Here is an 18,100-nt window from a genome sequence, read left to right as displayed (position 1 = left end):
GGATAGATATCTTCTAATCTGATTGAATGTCTTACCACAGCCATCATACTTAAAGCTGTTCTCTCCCGTGTGAACTCTCTGATGAATATGAAGAGCTGAGCTATAACGGAAGTTTTTTCCACACTCGCTACAGGTATGAGACTTCTCTCCTGAGTGTGACTGTTGGTGAAGATCAAAGCTGGAGACATCACTGAAGGTTTTTTTACACTCATTACGCTGATAAGGTTTCACTTCTGTGTGAGTAATAGATAGTCCTGCCCCAACCTGACAGGGGGAATCACCTTGTTTGTGGAACTGAGAACTATTTATCATGCAGTCTTGATGTCTGGTTAGGTCAACTGCAATTTGTTGCCACATTTGCCAGCAGGAAAACTCCTCGTGTGGTCGTGGTTCTATAGGAGTCTCCACCTCACTGTGGGTGATCTTGTATCCTGTGATGACAGAGAATTCAGAGATGTGGAAAAGTGAAAGCTTTGTTCAGTCAAGTTTCAAGATTTCACACTTAGGATGGAGCATGAGATTTTAACTAACCAAGGGATGATCGGTTTGATTTTTTCACTGTGTATAGTGCTCTCTGGTTTACAAGCTTACAGAAACAAAAATGTGGTCCATTAGTCTCCTATCCAGTGAGCATTAACGAGACCTATTAGACAACACCAAGTCTCCTACATAATGGAAAGGTTAGAAATCAAAGAATTAAAAAACAACAACAAATAAATAATGATTCGAAGTGTGAACTTGTTGCTATTTTTATTGAATTACAAAGTTAGTGTACAATCTTGGACAGTAAATTATGGAACTAATAAATTATGAACGTATATAGATAATGTATATAAAATATGCATCATACAGAATTGTAAGGAAAAACTATAATGTAATCAATACCGAGGAGTGTGATGAGCATCTTGGATAGATATCTTCTAATCGTTTATGATATTAGGGAAGTTTTTTGCCAAGAAATCTTCAGCAATTCTCTCTGTATTTTCTGTTATCCCTCCCTGTTCTGGTACTCCAATCACTCGTAGGTTATTTCTCTTGATAGAGTCCCACATGAGTCTTAAGGTTTCTTCATTTTTTTTAATTCTTTTATCTGATTTTTTTTCAAATATTTAAGTGCCAAGTGATTTATTTTCAAGTTGAAATTCTAGCTTCTACTTGCTCAATTCTGCTACTCTCACTTTCTATTGAGTTGTCTACTTCTGTAATTTCATTGTTAATCTTCTGAATTTCTGATTGGTGTCTGCCTATGGATTTTTCCAGCTTATTGAACTTTTAATTATGTTCCTGAATAATCTTTCTCATTTCTTCGTTTGCTTTTTCTGTGTGTCCCTTGGCTCGTTCTGCATATTGCCTCATTTCCTTCCTAATGTCTTGGAGGGTTCTGTGTATTAATCTGTTGTATTCTGCATCTGGTAATTCCATGAATGCACTTTGATCTAGAAGATCCCTGGATTGTTTGTTTTGACGGCTTGTTGAGGCGATCATGGTCTGTTTCTTTATGTGACTTGAGTTGTCTCCTAGCCATCTATAAGTTATTGTATTAGTTTATATTTGCTTTCTGTGTTGTAGCTTTTTGCTTTGTTTTGTTTTGGATATGTCCAGATGGGTTGCTTGAGTGAGCTAGCTTGATTATTTTTGCCTTTGGAGCTCTGAAGTTCTGTCCCCAGATGGCTAGAGCTGTTATCAGGCTTATCAGTCTAGGAGTCCATTCACTTTTCTTGTATGAATTCAGCTCAGGTGTCCAGGTAGCTGATCATCATGTGTGTGCTACAGGCTGTGTCCTACAGTCTTAGAGGGACAGGGTGATTGGTGTAGGTACCGGTATCTGGTTGCAGCAGGGGGTCACACTCTGAGGAGGCAGGGGGTGAGAACCGACCCCCGAGTTTCTATGAGGAAAGCATTTCTGTGTTCCCTAGAGCTTGCAGGTGGGTAGATTCTGCAGATAGACCATGGCCACCCAATGTTTTTGGTTTAAAGGACTGGGAAGTACCAGCTATGCTTGGACCGCTGTTACGGGTGGCTGGCTTACTTTAGTGGAGCTACCAGCCCTTAGGCCTCTATGTGGGTAGGTGAGGACCCTGCTTAATAGGCAAAGTAATGTAAAACATCAAATATTCACCTCACAACCGCCCAGCTGAAACGGTTGGAGTCTGCCAACAAGGGCCTATCCTGAAATAGGCCCAGACAGGTCCATGCAGAGAGGAAAGGTGCTCAAAGTTCACGGGCTGTTTGTGCCTAAGCAGGAGCTGCTTCTGTCCTGAGCTCCCCTGGTTAGTGGAGCTGGCAAGTATCTGTTCCCCGAATTGCAAATTTTTTCCTTCTCCAATTCTGGTAGGATGGCTCTAGGTGCTCAACAGGGCCTATCTCAGGCCCAGGGAATTCAGCTGCTGAAGCCGGCTTGGGGGCGGGGTGTGCGTTAAAATAATAAGCAAGTACTTAGCTTTGCCGAGAGTGCCGTTCTTATTTGGTTCCGGAGGTGTGAGTAGGGTGTTTGGCTGGCTGCTTTTCCCTGAGGAAACTGCAGTTAGACGCTATACCAGTGCACCGCCGCCGCTCTGGGAATGGTGCCTGAGGTCTCCCCACGATTCGGTTCCAATAACTTCTCTCCACTTCTGAATGGTCTCTTCCTCCCCCTGCCCCTCAGTTTGTTTTCTGAGCTTGCCTTTGATCCTCAGGGCTCCATGCTTTTCATTAATATACTCGTTTCACTTGTTTTTTCAGGTCTTTGTTGTAAAGAGGGCTCGTTGGAAACATCTATCTATCTTGCCATCTTGGCTTCGCCTCTTATATCCCAGCTTTTTGTTTTGTTTTGATACGTGCAAATAGGGTGCTTGTATGAAGGTAATTTTACTGTTGATGCTTTTGAAGCTCTCATATTCTGTCACTTAGGTGGTTATGTCTGGTACTAGGTACGTTTTCCCAGGAGTCCATTTACTTGTATGGATTCAGCTCAGGTGTCCTGGTAGTCAGTCACCAAGTGTGTGGTGCAGGCTCTCTCCTACAGTCCTAGACAGGCAGAGATGATTGGCATAGGCGCAGGTGTCTGACTGCAGTAGGGGTCAAGTGCTGAGCCAGGCTGGGGGCTGACAGCTGCCCTTGAATGTCTGTGAGGAAACTATATCCCTGTTCCCTAGAGTTTGTGCATGTTTTTGCAGCTGGTCTATGGGCATCCAATGGTATTGGCTGTAAATACTCATTTACAGTGTACACTGTAATACAGTAATTTCCTGTCCCCTGTCTAGGTTGGCTTGGGGGAGTAGGTGGATCCCCTAGTCCTCAGGCCCTGATGTGGGTAGATGAAGACCCTCCTTAATGGGCAGAATGGTGTCAAATGTAACAAACTACCACTCATCCATATAGCTGATATAGCTCTGGATATATACCCTGTTGTACTGTGGTAATGAGGGCCTGTGCTGTTGAAATGGTCCCACACAGGTCTATGCTGGGGTGTAAGGCTTTCAGAGTCCTTGGACTCCTTATGCTTGTGCTGTGCCTGTCCTAAGTTGCTGGCTTAGCGGTGGTTGCAGATTTGTTTTTTCTGTTAATTTGTTCCCTCTCCAAGGACAGGAGAATGGCTCAGGGAACGTGTCAGGTTTTACTTCTAGCCCAGGGGATGTGGCAACCTCTGAAGCCAGTCTGGGACCCAGTGCAGAGTCGGGAGGAGGCAGGTAAATAGGAAAGAGGTTTTTCTGAAAAGGGTGTTTTTTAATCCTTGTGGTAAGTTAGATGCATGTAGTTATCTTTTGCCAGTTTAGTGCTACTTTTTACTGGTTTTGGAGGTTTGAGCCAACTCTTCACCGCTTGTTCTCTCCTGATGTGGAAATCGCGTCCCAAGTGCCATTGCTTGCCTTAGACAGCCGATCCCGCCTACAGGGTGTCGGTTCCCGTTGGGTCAGGTCTGGCAACTTCTTGCTGCTTCTGAACTGTCTCTCTCTCCCTCTGCCACTCAGTCCAATTTCTCAACTTTTGTTTTGATGATCAGGGCTCCTAAATCACTTGTTTTTCTGGGTCTTCATTGTAAGAGGGACCGCAGGAAGCATCTGACCACTCCACCACCATCTTGGCTGTACCTCCCTCAATGTAATTATTGATAGTTGTAGGTTTATTCGCATTATTTTATAGTGCTTTTTTAGGTGGTGGTGGTGTTTTTTTTCTTACTCTCCTGTGCTGAATTCCTATTGTTTGTGATTTTTTCTTCCATTTCTTTTGTTTTTGTAGATTTTGCGTTTATTGAGACTTCATGTTTTTCTTCTTTATTTTGCTGAGTAGGTTTGTTAACTTTCTTTGTGGTCACTTTTAAATTTAGCCTAATGTTCCTGTGTTTGAACCAATCTGTTATTACTTTATATCACTTTACCTTCCTCTTCATTTGGAAATTCTGTACTTGCTTTGGTTTTTTCGTATTCCCGTAATTTCTGTTTTTCTGGAAATACCCTAATTTCACTATCATATTTAAACAAGAGTTTTGCAGGATATATTATTATTTTTTTGGTGTTTTAGTCAGCTAGTGCTGTTATAACAGAAGTACCACAAGTGGATGGCTGTAACAAAGAGAAAGTTATTTCTTCACAGTAAATTAGGCTAAAAGTACATATTCAGGGTATTAGCTCCAGGGGAAGACTTCCTCTCTTTGTTGGCCTTCTCATCAGTCTTCCCCTGGACGAGGAGCTTCTCTGCACAGGGACCCTGGGTACAAAGGATATGTTCTGCTCCCGGACTGCTCTCTTGGTTGTATGAGGTCTTCCCTCTGCCCTCGCTTGTTTCTCTTTCCATTTCTCTCTTGTAAGATAAAAGGTGGTGTAGGCGACACCTCGGGGAACCTCTCTTTACATTGGATCAGGGATGTGTCCTTAGTAAGTGTTTTACAATCCCATTTAATACTCTTTAGCATAAAATTACAATCTCAAAATGGAAGATACCACACAATACTGAGAATGATGGACCAACCAAATTGATAAACTCTTTTTTTGAGGGACATAATTCAGTCCATGACAGTTGGCAGCTTTTATCTTTCAAGGTTTTATGTATGTCATCTCATTGCCTTTTTGCCTGTATGGTTTCTGCTGAGTAATCAGAGCTTAGTCTTATTGTTTCTCCCCTGTATGTGACTTTTTGTTTTTCTAGAGCAGCTGTCAGGATTCTTTCTTTGTCTTTGGTTTTAGTGAGTGTAATAATGTATGCCTGCATGATTTTCTTTTAGGGTCTATCCTATATGGGGTTCATTGAGCTTCTTGGATGGTCAGCTTTTCATTTTTCATGGTATCAGGGAAGTTATGTGTCTGGAATTCTTCAGTGATTCTGTGTTTTCCGTTTTCTCCCATTGTGGAACTGCAGTTGGTTGTATCCCACATTATTCTCGTGGTGTCTTCATTCTTTTCTCTGATTTTTCATCAAACAAGGTGGTATCCAAGGATTTGTATTTGATTTCTTTGATCCTGTCTTCTGTTGTTTCATACCTGTTTCTCAGACCTTCTGTGACACTGTTTCTGAAATTTTGTTGTTTATCTTTTTAGATTTCTAATTGCTGGTTTTGTATGATTTCTAATTGTGAATTTATTTTGACATTTTCTTCCTGTATTATTTCCTGAATTCTTACATAATTTTGTCTGTCTTTTCCATGATTTTGTCTATTTTTTCCTAACTTTTGTCTGCTTTTTAAACTCTTGGATAGCTCTGAATATTAGAGATTTGAATTCCCTATCAGGTAGGTCCAGTGCCTTTTCTTCTGCTGGAAGGTCATCTGGTGTTTTATTTTGGACACCTTCTGAAACCATCCTGTCTTTTTTTTTTTTTTAATATGCTTTGATGAAGTTTGCTGTCTTCAGCACAATTAATAGTTATTTTCTTTGTTTATTGATTGTAGATTTATTTGTTTCGTTCTGCTTTTTTGTTTTATTTGGTTATGTCTGAGCAGGTGGGCTGGGCGTTCTTTGTTATTTGCTTGTCTGTGGGCATGATGCTTCTCACCACCTTGTCTGGTGGGCAGGGCTCAGTTCTGGTGCAGCAGGACAAGTACAGCGGAAGGGGAGGGGTTGGGATGTGTCGTTTGTGTTATGTACTGGGGCTGACAGGGCAGGGGAGGTTCCGGTAGATCATGACTGTGCTGCTTGGTGATAGGTAGGTAGGCTGGAGGCTGTGTGGAGGTTGTGATGTGTGGAGGTAAGTAGGTGTGGGAAAGAAGAGAAAGACGAGTGAGAAACAGGAGCCCATTAAAGAAAAAGTGCTGAGGAAACCTACTGTTGGACTGCTGCAGACCTGGGGAAGCCATGTGCTGGTGACTTTACAGCTGGGTGGTGAGATACAACCTACCAAGAACAGACAGATGTGGCACACTCAGCTAGATGGGTGAGAGAAAGGAAAGGAAGGGAGAGAGAGATAAGAAACTAAATTAAAAAAGGAAGTAGAAAGAAAGATGTGGTTCGGTGGCTGGGAGAAAGGAATGGAAGGAATGTAGGGAGAAACAAGACTGAGAAAAAGAAAAAAAAATAGATTCTAGTTGGTTGGGAGGACGGAAAGGAATGGAGATAGACATAAGAAACTGAGGGAAAAGAAGAAAGAAAAAACATGCTCTAAGGGAGCCTACGGGAAGTGGGTCCTCAGCTGAGCAATGCTGCATAGACCGTCCAGAAGAAGCGGAGGTGGCACATGGTGGCAGGTGTTCAGGGGAAGTGTAAGGAAGGAAGGTAGAGAGAGCCAGGAAACTGAGGAAAAAAAAAGAAAGGAAAATGCCCAAAGGGAGCCCACTGGAAGCACGTCCCTAGCTGAATGGTGCTGCACAGCACATCAAGAAGAAGCAGAGATGGCACATGGCGCCAGATGTTCTGGAGAAGGGTAAGAAGAAAAGTGGAGAGAGGGGAGAAACCAGGAAAAAAAATAATAAAGAAGGAGAAAATGCCCCAAGGGAGCCTACTGGAAATGGGTCCCCAGCCTAGTGGCACTGCACAGCCTGTCAAGAAGGGGCAGAGCTGGCACACAGTGCCAGGTGTTCAGGAGAAAGATAAGGAAAGAAGGTAGAGGGAGATAAGAAAAGAGAGAATGAAAAAAATAGATACCCCAAGGGAGCTCACTGGTGTGGGGATATGGACCAGGAAAGTGGACCCCAGCTTCATGGCATTACATAGCCTGTCTAGAAGGAGCAGAGATGGCACACGTTGCCAGGTGTTCAGGAGAAAAGATGGGATAGATGGTAGAGAGAGGCATGAAATCGAGCCAAAAACGAAACACCCCAAGGGTTCCCACTGGTGTGGTGGCATGGACTGGGGAAGTGGCTCCCAAGCCGCTAGGCCCTGCACGTCCATCTAGATGGGTGGAGATGGTACAGAGTGCTGGTTATTCAGGAGACAGGAAAAGAAAGAAAGTAGAGAGAAAGATGGGAAAGTGAGAAATGAAGACAAAGAAAGGGGACAGAAGAAAAAGAAAAAAAGCCTCTTGGAATCCCACCGGTGTGGTATTGTGGACAGGGGAGTCAGTTCCCCAGCTGAGTGGACATTTCACAGCCTGTCAAGAAGAAGTGAAGATGGTACATGAAGTCAGGCATTTTAGAGAAAGGAGGGGAAGGAGGTGAGAGAGAGAGAGAGAAGAAGCCAAAAGAAGCTGAAAAAAGCAACCATAGCAACAAGAAAATGGCACTGAAGGAGCTGGCTGGTGTGGGCGGGGCAAACCCAAGTGGCATGGAGTGAGCACCTCCCTGGCCGAGTGACCGCAGCCCACTGGGAAGCAGTAGAGGCTGAGCAACAAGAGAAGGGTGGGCGGTGGGAAAACATGTATCGTTGGTTATCGGGTACTCTTTCTTCCGGGAGCTCCATAAAGCTGACTTCCTATACTCCCTATCTACTGATCTTGGCTGTGGAGTCCAAGATGGTGAATTTGTGCTGAGTTAGCTGATTGGGGACCTCCAGCCCATTTCTCTCCTTGCTCTCTGTTCTCTGTTGGTTTCCTATCCCATTCGGTGCTTGGTTGAGTTCTTTATCTCTTCATCTGATGCTTAGGCTTCCAGGATCAATGATTGTCTTGTTTTACTTAGTTTTTCGGGTCTTTGCTGTGGAGGAATGGCATGGTGCTTTTGTCTGTAGTGCCATGTTGACCCTGCCTCTCTAAATCTGATGGTAGCTTGAGGTATTTCCTCTTGGGTTGTTCAGATTCACCTCAGAAGATGTCCTCCCTCCTGTGTGGCGCAGGTGATGGTTAGGGAACGACTTTGTGGGAGGCGGGGTGGGGAGCAAGGGTGAGACTCTCTGCATGTTGTGTGTGTGTGTGTACTTACCTCATCTGTGTTTAGCAAAACAGTGCTTGCCCTGGTGAGCCTGCTGTGCTCCAGCCCAAAGGCCTCTGTTCTGCCCTTTGCAGAAATGAAAGCTTGTTTTGTGCAGAGGTGTGTTGTGCTGAGCAAAGATGGAATCTGGAGTCTCACTGCTGATAGACCCCCAGTTGTCCTCCCTTTAGCTTCCTCTTCATGTTACCCCTACTTCGAGAGGTACCTGGTGGTATGTGCCTATGTCTTTGGGAGGATTTTTTAATATAAATCTGTTCTTTGTTGTTCTTCTGGCATAAGTATCACCTCTCTTGATTCCCTGAACCATTTACTACCTTTTCCAAAATGTTGCTTTTGTGTTCGGTCTGGCTTTTTACTCAGAAATCTGGTATACTCCTTCTTTGGCTTCCAGGAAGATCTTAGCCATGTTTAGAGTTAAATTATATCAAGTAAACTCTACGTTTAACATCTTTCTGCTTGTTTTTTCTGGCTTCTGAGTTTTTTGTTTTTTTTAAGGACCGTATTTTTACACGATAAGGTGTGCCTTCTGTGTTTGTTTGCTGGCCTTGACCTCCGCCATGTGAGGTATTTTCATAAGCGGGCTATGCTAATTTCTTTTACAGCAACATTTGGAAGAATGGCTGTTCTTGTGAGGGTGCCTTGTGAGGGGGAGGGGAGGGGAGGAGAGAACGTGGCTGGGAGATAATCAGGGAAGGTGCATGTTATTTGCATAAAAATATAATAACCATTTTTATTTTTTTTAACCAATTATGCACACATTTTGTTTCAAACTGCTTTGAATCCTTTGGCAAAGAAGGGGGGGTTAACAAACGGTAAGTGAAATAGCTTCTTAACCCTTGCTGAGTGTGTTTTTGGGATTCATTTAGTTTCTTTTTTTGCTCACCCACTTCTGTCAAAGTGTCCAAGTGCCTTGGTTGAAATTAGAATAGGCTTGTATGTTCTTCATCTAGTTTTCCATAACTCATCTAACTGCTGGTGTCTGTACACTTGTCTCTTTGTGCTGTAGTGCCTGAGAACAGGGAGGGCACACTCTGGGGAGATGTGTCCCTCTCATGCCTGCTAGAGGAGCCCTGGTTGTGAAGTGGTTAAGCACTCGCCTGGTAACTGACAGGTCAGCAGTTCTAATCCACCAGCCTCTCTGTGGGAGAAAGATGTGGCGTTTTGGGTCTGTAAAGAATTACAGCCTATGGGGCAGTTCTGTCCTATAGGGTCGCTATGAGTCAGAATTGACTCAGCAGCAGTGGGGTGTTTTTTTTTTTTTTTTTAAATGCCTGCTGAGAGCTTTCCTCCCTACACCATGAATGACGATCAATAGCTAGAAAACTGATGTCTTTGATGGGAGTAACATTGGTAGGGACACTGTCTTGCCTCTTGGAATCTTAGGTTATGAGGCTTGTGGCTTGTAATGTTCTCATAGCTAATAAAATCTGAGATGGAACACAGGTCCATATCTTGGGAAGGAAAACTTTTTGTTCCCGTCACACTGCTGGGGCTGTTCTGGTGTAGGGGATTTTGGGGAGACTGTGATTTACAATTCAGTTACAGTTGTACATTCAGGTAACCTTATGTTTAATTGGATGAGTATGTGAAGTATCTTCTTTTGTGTAATTATCTTCTAGCTACTTAAAACTCTCTTAAGTGTAGACATTTTGAAACATACACAGAAATAGAACAGTAGAATTTTCAAGCATATACAGGAGTAGAATATAATGAAATACCACTTACTCATCACATGGTCTAACTACCTACTTTATTTTCCTCTAAAATGTTTACATAAATGTGTTACCTTCCATGAATCAGGCATGGTGGGTGGTTTTATTGAAATGTTATTTTGGATTTTGCTTGGCAACATGAAAATGGTAGAGTTTTTCTCTGTCTAGGAAATGGGCTGTTGGTAAGTGTTGTCTCTGTGGTTTTGTGTTAAAAACTTTTCTGTGATGTTTACAGAGAGGTAGTATAACCTGGTGGCCAGGAGTAGCCTGTCCCATGTGCTCCACTCCTCAGTGGGACTTGGGCAGTTCTGTGCCTCAGTCTCCCCATCTATAAAGTGGATGCACGGTAACTACCTTGTGATGTCAGGTGTGAGGATTACTAGGCTGATAGTGTAGAGAGTATCAGACCATTTTTGGCACATATTAAGCACTTGAGTGTTACCTGTCATCATTTTACCACCATTACAGTGACTCATGTCCAGGTTATTGAAGGGCGATGTTTTCTTGTCTCCTAGATGTGAGTGAACTGAAGGAGTGTCTCACTGTGCTGGTCAAGGAGCAGCAAGCCCTGTCCGTCCAGTCGGCCGCCACCACCCTCTCGGCCCTGAGGCTCAAGCAGAGGCTGGTTGTCTTGGAGCGCTACCTCATCGCCTTGAGCAGGACTGTTTTTCAGGAGAACGTTAAGGTTAAGTGGAAAAGCAGCAGTATTTCTTTGCCTCCTGTGGACAAAAAAAGGTAATTATATAAAGCAAGAAAAGAATCCTGATGCCAGTAAATATAAAATTAAGGCTGTATACACCACGTCGATACTATTTTTGTGGGGTCAGCTTGTTTAAGTCACTTGAAGGACCTCATGTAGTAGAACAGTTTAACGTTTTCAGCGTAGTGCCTTTTTCTCACCTTGTAAGGTTTTATCCTTTCTTTATGTGTCTTATAATCTGGAGAATGGTTTTGCCAATTTGCGCATATAGCGATAGGCCGTACCGCATAATCTGTGTTATTATTTTAAAGACCCTTTTCTGTCAGTAACTGTAAAAACCAGCTGAAGTTTTAAATAGGTGTGTCTAGATGGGATCTGAGCATTATATTCTTTTTGTTCTACTTTGTTTTGCTAGTGGGTAGGACCTAGGTCATAATATTTAGTGCATAATTAATTAGGTTAGCTGCTTCATTTTCTCCTTCCTAACGGGACTGTCTTATCCTTTTACTATAAGAAATGCTTTCAGACATGATTGTTGACATTTTTGGGTACATTAAAGTATTAAAAAGCCACCAGAATACTTAAAGGTTGTGTTTTTCCAAAATGTAGCTGTCTACCAAACTTTTGTCCTTAGAAAGCTAGACTGATAGATTGCCAAGTGGAATTTATATTTTATGTAGTTAGGAGAGCTGATTGTAATAGTATTTTTTACTCCCCGTAGACCACATGGAGGCAGAAGAAGCAGGAAACAAAACTAAACCTATCATTTAGCCACACAGAGACAAGAAGTGCTAAACGTAGTGTATTTCCTGGGTTCTTTAATGTTTAAATCTAGTTGATATCACCATATTTTTGAGTAGTAATTTTAAAAATAAACTAAACCAGCTGGCCAATGAAGATTCCTTCTGTTTGGTAACAGCCAGTGGCATGGTTGTGTCTTTCCTTTTTGCCGGGAGAGGGACGGCCGCTTGTGGTGGTCATGGGTGGTGGAGGGGAATCTGCATAAGTGGGCGGTAGAATCTAAGATTCTCTGAGCATCCTGTATGTATGTCCGGTCAGAGTGCGTTCCCTAAGATACAGAGTGGCTGTGAGCCCAGCTGAATTTACTGTGCGCTTTTTCCTTTGTGATGAAATAGTGTTAACTGATTCACTGCCATGGAGTATATCTTTCAATAAATGGAGGAATTTCCCAAATTTAAAAAACAAAAACTTTTTATTATGAGATTGTTGTAGATTCATTTGGAGTTGTAAGAAATAGTACAGAGAGATTCTGTAAGAAATAATATAGATTTCATGTGCCCTTCCCTGCTGTTCTTCTCTGTGGCAGCATCTTGCAAAACAGTAATCTACGACCAAGACATTGACGTTGATACAGTCCAACAGCCTTACGCAGATCTCGTCAGTTCTCATTTGTGTGTGTATTTCTGTGCAGTTTTATCACATGTACACATTAGTAAGAGCACCATCACAGTCAAGACATAGAGAACAGAGAACCCTCGTTCTCCCCTCTCCTAACCATTGGCAACCACTAATCCGTTCTCCATCTCAATCATGTAATCTTTAGAGATTGACTTTTCTCACTCAGTGTAACTCGCTGGAGCTCGTGCAAGTTGTGTATATCAGTAGTTCATTCCTTTTTATTGCTGTGTAGTATTTCATGGTATGAGGTACCACAGTTGGTTTAATCATTCATCTCTTGAAGAATACCTGGGTTGTTTCCAGTTTTGGGTATTACAGATAAAGTTGGTTTGAATATTTGTATGCAGGCTTTGTGTGAACATGTTTCATTCCTCTGGGATAAGTACCCAAGAGTGTAGTTGCTGGGTTGTATGTTTAGTTTGATAAGGAATTTCCATGTTGTTCCTGGAGTGGCGATACCATTTCACATTCCCACCAGCAGCGTGTAAGCGATGCAGTTTCTGCACACGCTTGCCAGCATTTGACGTTGCCCTTTTTTTTGTTTTTGTTTTTTTAGTCATTCTGACTGGCGTATGGTGATACCTCATTGTGGTCCTAAGTGTTTGTAGATTCATTTTCCATGTTCCTCGGTTTACTGAATTGTAGGAGGCTTTACCTTTTTGTGGAACTTGCTGTGGGTTGGGTACTTGATTGGCGTGGGTAGAGGAGGGTCTAGGCTATTTCTTTTTTCTTCCTTGAACGTCTGTACATTGGAGAGCCACTCCTTGATGATTTACCTGGCGCAGGTTTAGCTGACATTGTACAGTCTCAGGGCTAGGGGCTCTTTTTCCAGGGACAAGGTCCCAATTGCTGCAGAGAGCCCAAGCTTCAAGCAGCTTCTGGAGCAGCTTTCTTAGAGGGCGCTCTCTCCAGGCAGTCTTCCTGCCTTCTCCAAACGCACTCGGCACACGCACTTCCACTCTTCAAGACTAATGTCCTCTTCACATCTGTACCTCCTGTGGTTTGTATTTCTCATTCAGAACTGAAGGTTAGCTCTCCTCAGTCCTGTCTCCCAGACACCCAGTCCCCTCCTCAGAGGCAGCCCCTAGTGACCGTTTCTCATGTCTCCTTTAGAGCTGTTCCATGTGCTGTCAAGTATTTGCAGAAACATGCATAGTGACTGCCCACTTAGGGGCCCCATGGCCTTCATTTTAATTTTACTTGACGTTGTATCTTGGGAAGATCATTTTTTATCATTACCTGTTTTTAATAGCAGTTTCTCCAGATTATGGAAGTATAAATTATAATAAATTTGGAGAATACGATTAAGTATAAAGTGGAAAATAAAATCATTTGTCATGCCTGATTCAGTTGATCTATCCCAAACATTTTTGTATGTTTTTTTCTTTTTTCAGGATGATTTTTATGGTACCTTTTGTATAACTTTTGGAAAATATGCAAAGTGAAACTAAGTCCTATTAAATTAATGTGTGTATGTAGTAAAAACTTTAAAAAGATACATGAGGGTGATAAAACACCCAGTTCTGGAGAGAGGTAACCATGAAGGGTGGGAGTGCGAAGGAACAGGACAAGCCTGTAGGGCCTTAAGCCTACCCCTCCTGTAGGTCTAAGACATGAACGATCACCGGTCAGTGTTCAGACTTCACAGAGCAATGTCCGAGTGTGTTTTTAGGATTCTCTGTGTGCTCTTCACCCTCGCCTGCCTCTCTGCCTGTGTGGCACCTCTCTCCCCATTTATGACTTCCCTGTTTATTGTCTTCATCTTCTGCCCTCCCCAGCTAGAATGTCAGCTCCCTAAGATGATTTGATGAACATTTTTCCAAGTCATTTACAATTTCTTGTAAATATATTTTTTCAAAAGGAATAAACAATGAAAGACATTTGATGAAAGCTTAGAAAAAAAAGTCACTCGTAATGCTACCATCTAAAAAAACCACTAAGCCCATTTTGGCACGAATCCTTCCATAATATTTACTCTGTTTTAGCATTTGCACATCCCTTGATTGACCAGTTATCACAGCCCCCCCGTGTGTGTCGTCCACAGTTCCCGACCCACAGGCAAAGGGGTTGAAGGACTTGCGAGAGTTGGATCCCGAGCAGCCCTTTCTTTCGCCTTTGCGTTCTTACGCAGAGCCTGGCGGTCAGGTAATGTGTGAACAGTGTGCCCAGCGTGGTGTTCTGTTTCCCTGACTCAGTAGTAGTCTGGGCGTGCTACTCAACTTGGCTCCCCATTCAGCCTTCCCCCTGGCTTTGGATAGCCCCCACACCCTGTGCCTCATTTCTTTATCTGAACAATGAGAGGCTTTAGAGTCTTTTTGGCCTTTCAGTCTGTGTTTCTTTAATAAAAGTGTGTGTGCACACACCCATCCCTAAATAAACCAGTACAGTGGAGGGCCCCAAGTTCTGATTTATTTTCTAGAAGAACAAGACGTTAGTATCGCACATGTAAGAGCCATATGATACAAAGTTGACTTTGAGGCAAGTGTATTAAATTTGAGAGAGCCCTGGTGGTACAGTGGTTAAAGTGATTGATTGCCAACTGAAAAGTCAGTGGTTCAAAACCACCCACAGCTCCTGGAGAAAGATATGGCAGTTTGCTTCCATAGATTTACAGCCTTGGAAACACCGTGGGGTTGCTGTGAGTCGGAATTGACATGATAGCAGTGGGGTTTGGGTATTAAATTTTAGCCTCTTGAGTTCTTTGGGTAAATCATGGAGAGGGGGGTGAGGGAGTGAAAATGGGACAGTGGTGTCTCTCCAGCTGAGATTTGGGAGGCTTGCGCATTAGTGTGAGGAGGAGCCTGGATGGTCAGTGCTGCCGAGCAGTGCACGGCCTCCTCTGAAGTGTGTGTGTGTGTGTGCCCAGGTGAGGACGCAGACCTGTGCAGCGAGCTGTTGCAGGAGTCCCTGGATGCGCTGAGAGCACTTCCTGAGGCGTCTCTCTTTGATGAGAGCACCGTGTCTTCTGTGTGGCTAGAGGTTGTGGAAAGAGCGACCAGATTCCTCAGGTCCGTCGTGACAGGGTAGGTTCCTCTTGTCATATCTTTCTATAGGAAGGTTCCAACAATCGTCTTCTCCACACGGCAGGTTAGTTTGTGATGTGTGTTCGCAGCACATCCTCAGCTTTGTGATTCCAGGGTTTGGGTTTCAGCTTTTTAAAATGATTTAAGATATTCTGATTTGACCCAGGAAGCTGTCATATGGAATAGGATAGAAAAATAAAGGTGCTTTCTGTAATTTATTTTTTTCAGATACTTTCTGATTTGGTAATCAGTTATTAAAAATGTGTTTGAGCACTTACTGTGTGCCCATTGGTGGAAATGAAAATGCCACTGTCCTGATGATTGGTGGTATGTGTTTAAAGTCTTAATTGGTAACATTGGAATAAACAACCACTTTTATCCTCTATTTCACCTTAGATGCAATGTTTAAACCTAAATTTAGTTGTTTTAGTATATTTTTAAAAATTCGAATGTGAGTCATTTCTTTGTAAGGAAAAACATGAGCTCACATGTTGGATGCTGTGCATTTTCGTTCCGTTTTTTTAAATTAAAAATAATACACGGTCAGTAGAGATTCAGCAGCCTAGACAGCGTAGAGGAGTGAGGCCTGTGTGCCCCCTCAGCGGGGCTCACTGCGAGCCCCTCTCACTGACCGGGGTGCTGCTGGAGCTCACTGCAGGCCCCTCTCACTGACCGGGGTGCTGCTGGAGCTCAGTGTGGGCCCCTCTCACTGACCGGGGTGCTGCTGGAGCTCAGTGCGGGCCCCTCTCACTGACCGGGGTGCTGCTGGAGCTCAGTGCGGGCCACTCTCACTGACCGGGGTGCTGCTGGAGCTCACTGTGGGCCCCTCTCACTGACCGGGGTGCTGCTGGAGCTCACTGTGGGCCCCTCTCACTGACGGGGGTGCTGCTGGAGCTCACTGTGGGCCCCTTTCACTGACCAGGGTGCTGCTGGAGCTCACTGCAGGCCCCTTTCACTGACTGGGGTGCTGTTGGAGCTCACTGCTGGCCCCTTTCACTGGCTGGGGTGCTGCTGGCTTCCATGCCAGGGGGCCTGAGGACCCTTCTTGGGAGGGCTGATGAAGGCATCACCACAGAGGGGAGGCTGAGGACCCTGAGAAAGAAGCTTGCAATTAATCTGAAAAATTCAACTATAAGGGCGATATCACGAGATTGTCCTTTGATCTGGGAACAAGAAAACTAGTTAGAACGGAATAATGGAAAAAAGTTAAATTTTTTCTTTGATCGGAGATAAAAATAAGCATAGATATTTTGTCTGTAGATTTTCAGGTAGTTGGAGAAATTGGTTCTTCTCCAGGACTGTAGGGGACTGTTGGTATGCTAAAACCTTACACTTCATTGAAATTGTAAAAAATATTTAAATATTAATAAATGATATAAATTATTTTATGCTTCAGAAACTTGGAATATGTCTTCTAATTATATCTTACAGTATGTGAACTAGTAGTATTGTTAATAAAATACACCTTTACAGGTTAATTTTATACTTTAAAATCTCTGAAACAATTTGGGTAGCAAGTTGCAGAATTCTAAGTATTTTTTTCTGTGGGAGAGAGAATATAACATTAATATTTTACTAGTATCTTAAGCATGATGACTTTCTCTGATACCTATTTATCCTGCATCAACTGCTCTTGTTTCAGGGATGTTCATGGAACGCCTGGCACCAAAGGACCGGGGAGCATTCCCCTGCAGGACCAACACTTGGCCCTGGCCATCCTGTTGGAGCTGGCTGTGCAGAGGGGCACGCTGAGGTGAGGGTGCCATGGGATGCCAGTGCTTTAGGGAGGTGCCCCTGTATCCATCAAGCTGTTGTATCTTACGACCTTGCATTTAATTGCTGGTGACTGTGGCAAATGCATGGCGCTCTCTATTCAAAGGGCCCACTCTTTCTTTCAAAGCCAGGTACAATTAGATTTTCTTCACCTCCTTTTTTATGCCTGGTATTTTAGAAACTGTTCTTGTATTGTAGTTTTCTAAAATAATTATTTTTCCATTAATCTGAGGTATTGGAAATTCCTCATCGAAAGAGCTGTCTGAACTTACTGTAGACTGTGGTATTGTATTTTTGGTTAAAAAGCAGGTCGGTGTCTTGTGCTAGAATCTTGGTGCTGTGTCAGTAATTGTATATCGAGAACTGTTTCCATGGTATTATTTTAGCTTCCTTCTACATCCAGTGCATCTTGTCAATTTTGTTTAGCAGTTTGCTTTCATTGTTGATGAACCATGGCAAAATGTTAATCTGCTTTTACTAGAGAATGTATTTTTCTCTTTTAGCCAAATGTTATCTGCCATCATGTTGTTGCTTCAGTTGTGGGACAGCGGTGCCCGAGAAACTGACAACGAGCGGTCTGCACAGGGCACCAGTGCCCCCCTGCTGCCCCTGCTGCAGAGGTTCCAGAGTATCCTTGGCAGTAAGGACCTGCTGCACCCTGAGGCTGACACACACGTAAGCACCCGTGGCACGCTGGGCCCGGTGATTGTAAAGTTGGGAGGCTCCCGTCAGCTAGACCAGGGCTGACATGCATGTAAGCACCCGTGGCATGCTGGGCCTGGCGATTTTAAAGCTGGGAGGCTTCCGTCAGCTAGACCAGGGCTGAAGCGCACATAAGCATCTGTGGCACGCTGGGCCCGGTGATTTTAAAGTTGGGAGGCTTCCGTCAGCTAGGCCAGGGTGCATGTCCGTGGAGATGGTTGTCTCTGGGGGTGTCGGTACGTGGTCAGGTAAGGCAGGTGTGCAGGCTGTGGTGTGGAGATGGTTGTCCCTGGGTGTGTTGGTACGTGGTCAGGTAAGGCAGGTGTGCAGGCCATGGTGTGCTAGAACGTCTCCTGAGAAGATGAGGATTCTTTGATGTGCTAAGTCGTGGCCAGAGTCACTGGGCTTTGCGTTTTTGTTTTTGGGTTGTAGGAGGAATTTGTGTGTTGACATATATATCCACTTGTAGTTTGAGAGAGCCCGTGTTGACTCTACTGCG

At 43.6% G+C, this 18,100-nt stretch overlaps 1 protein-coding gene across 5 annotated transcripts in view; it reads left to right on the top strand.

Annotated features, from left to right (window-relative positions):
• Positions 1-18,100, top strand: part of HERC2 (HECT and RLD domain containing E3 ubiquitin protein ligase 2) — a 316,687-nt gene that overhangs the window by 88,020 nt on the left and 210,567 nt on the right. For all 5 annotated transcript variants that reach the window (XM_049906042.1, XM_049906045.1, XM_049906044.1 and 2 more), the window contains exons 6-10: positions 10,500-10,719; positions 14,148-14,248; positions 14,970-15,126; positions 16,769-16,879; positions 17,403-17,574. In XM_049906042.1, coding sequence (XP_049761999.1) covers positions 10,500-10,719; positions 14,148-14,248; positions 14,970-15,126; positions 16,769-16,879; positions 17,403-17,574 — 761 coding nt within the window. The remainder of the gene's footprint in view (positions 1-10,499; positions 10,720-14,147; positions 14,249-14,969; positions 15,127-16,768; positions 16,880-17,402; positions 17,575-18,100) is intronic.

The sequence above is a fragment of the Elephas maximus genome, chromosome 13, assembly GCF_024166365.1.
Source record: "Elephas maximus indicus isolate mEleMax1 chromosome 13, mEleMax1 primary haplotype, whole genome shotgun sequence".
Taxonomy (NCBI): domain Eukaryota; kingdom Metazoa; phylum Chordata; class Mammalia; order Proboscidea; family Elephantidae; genus Elephas; species Elephas maximus.
This window is presented reverse-complemented; position numbering and strand designations above follow the sequence as displayed.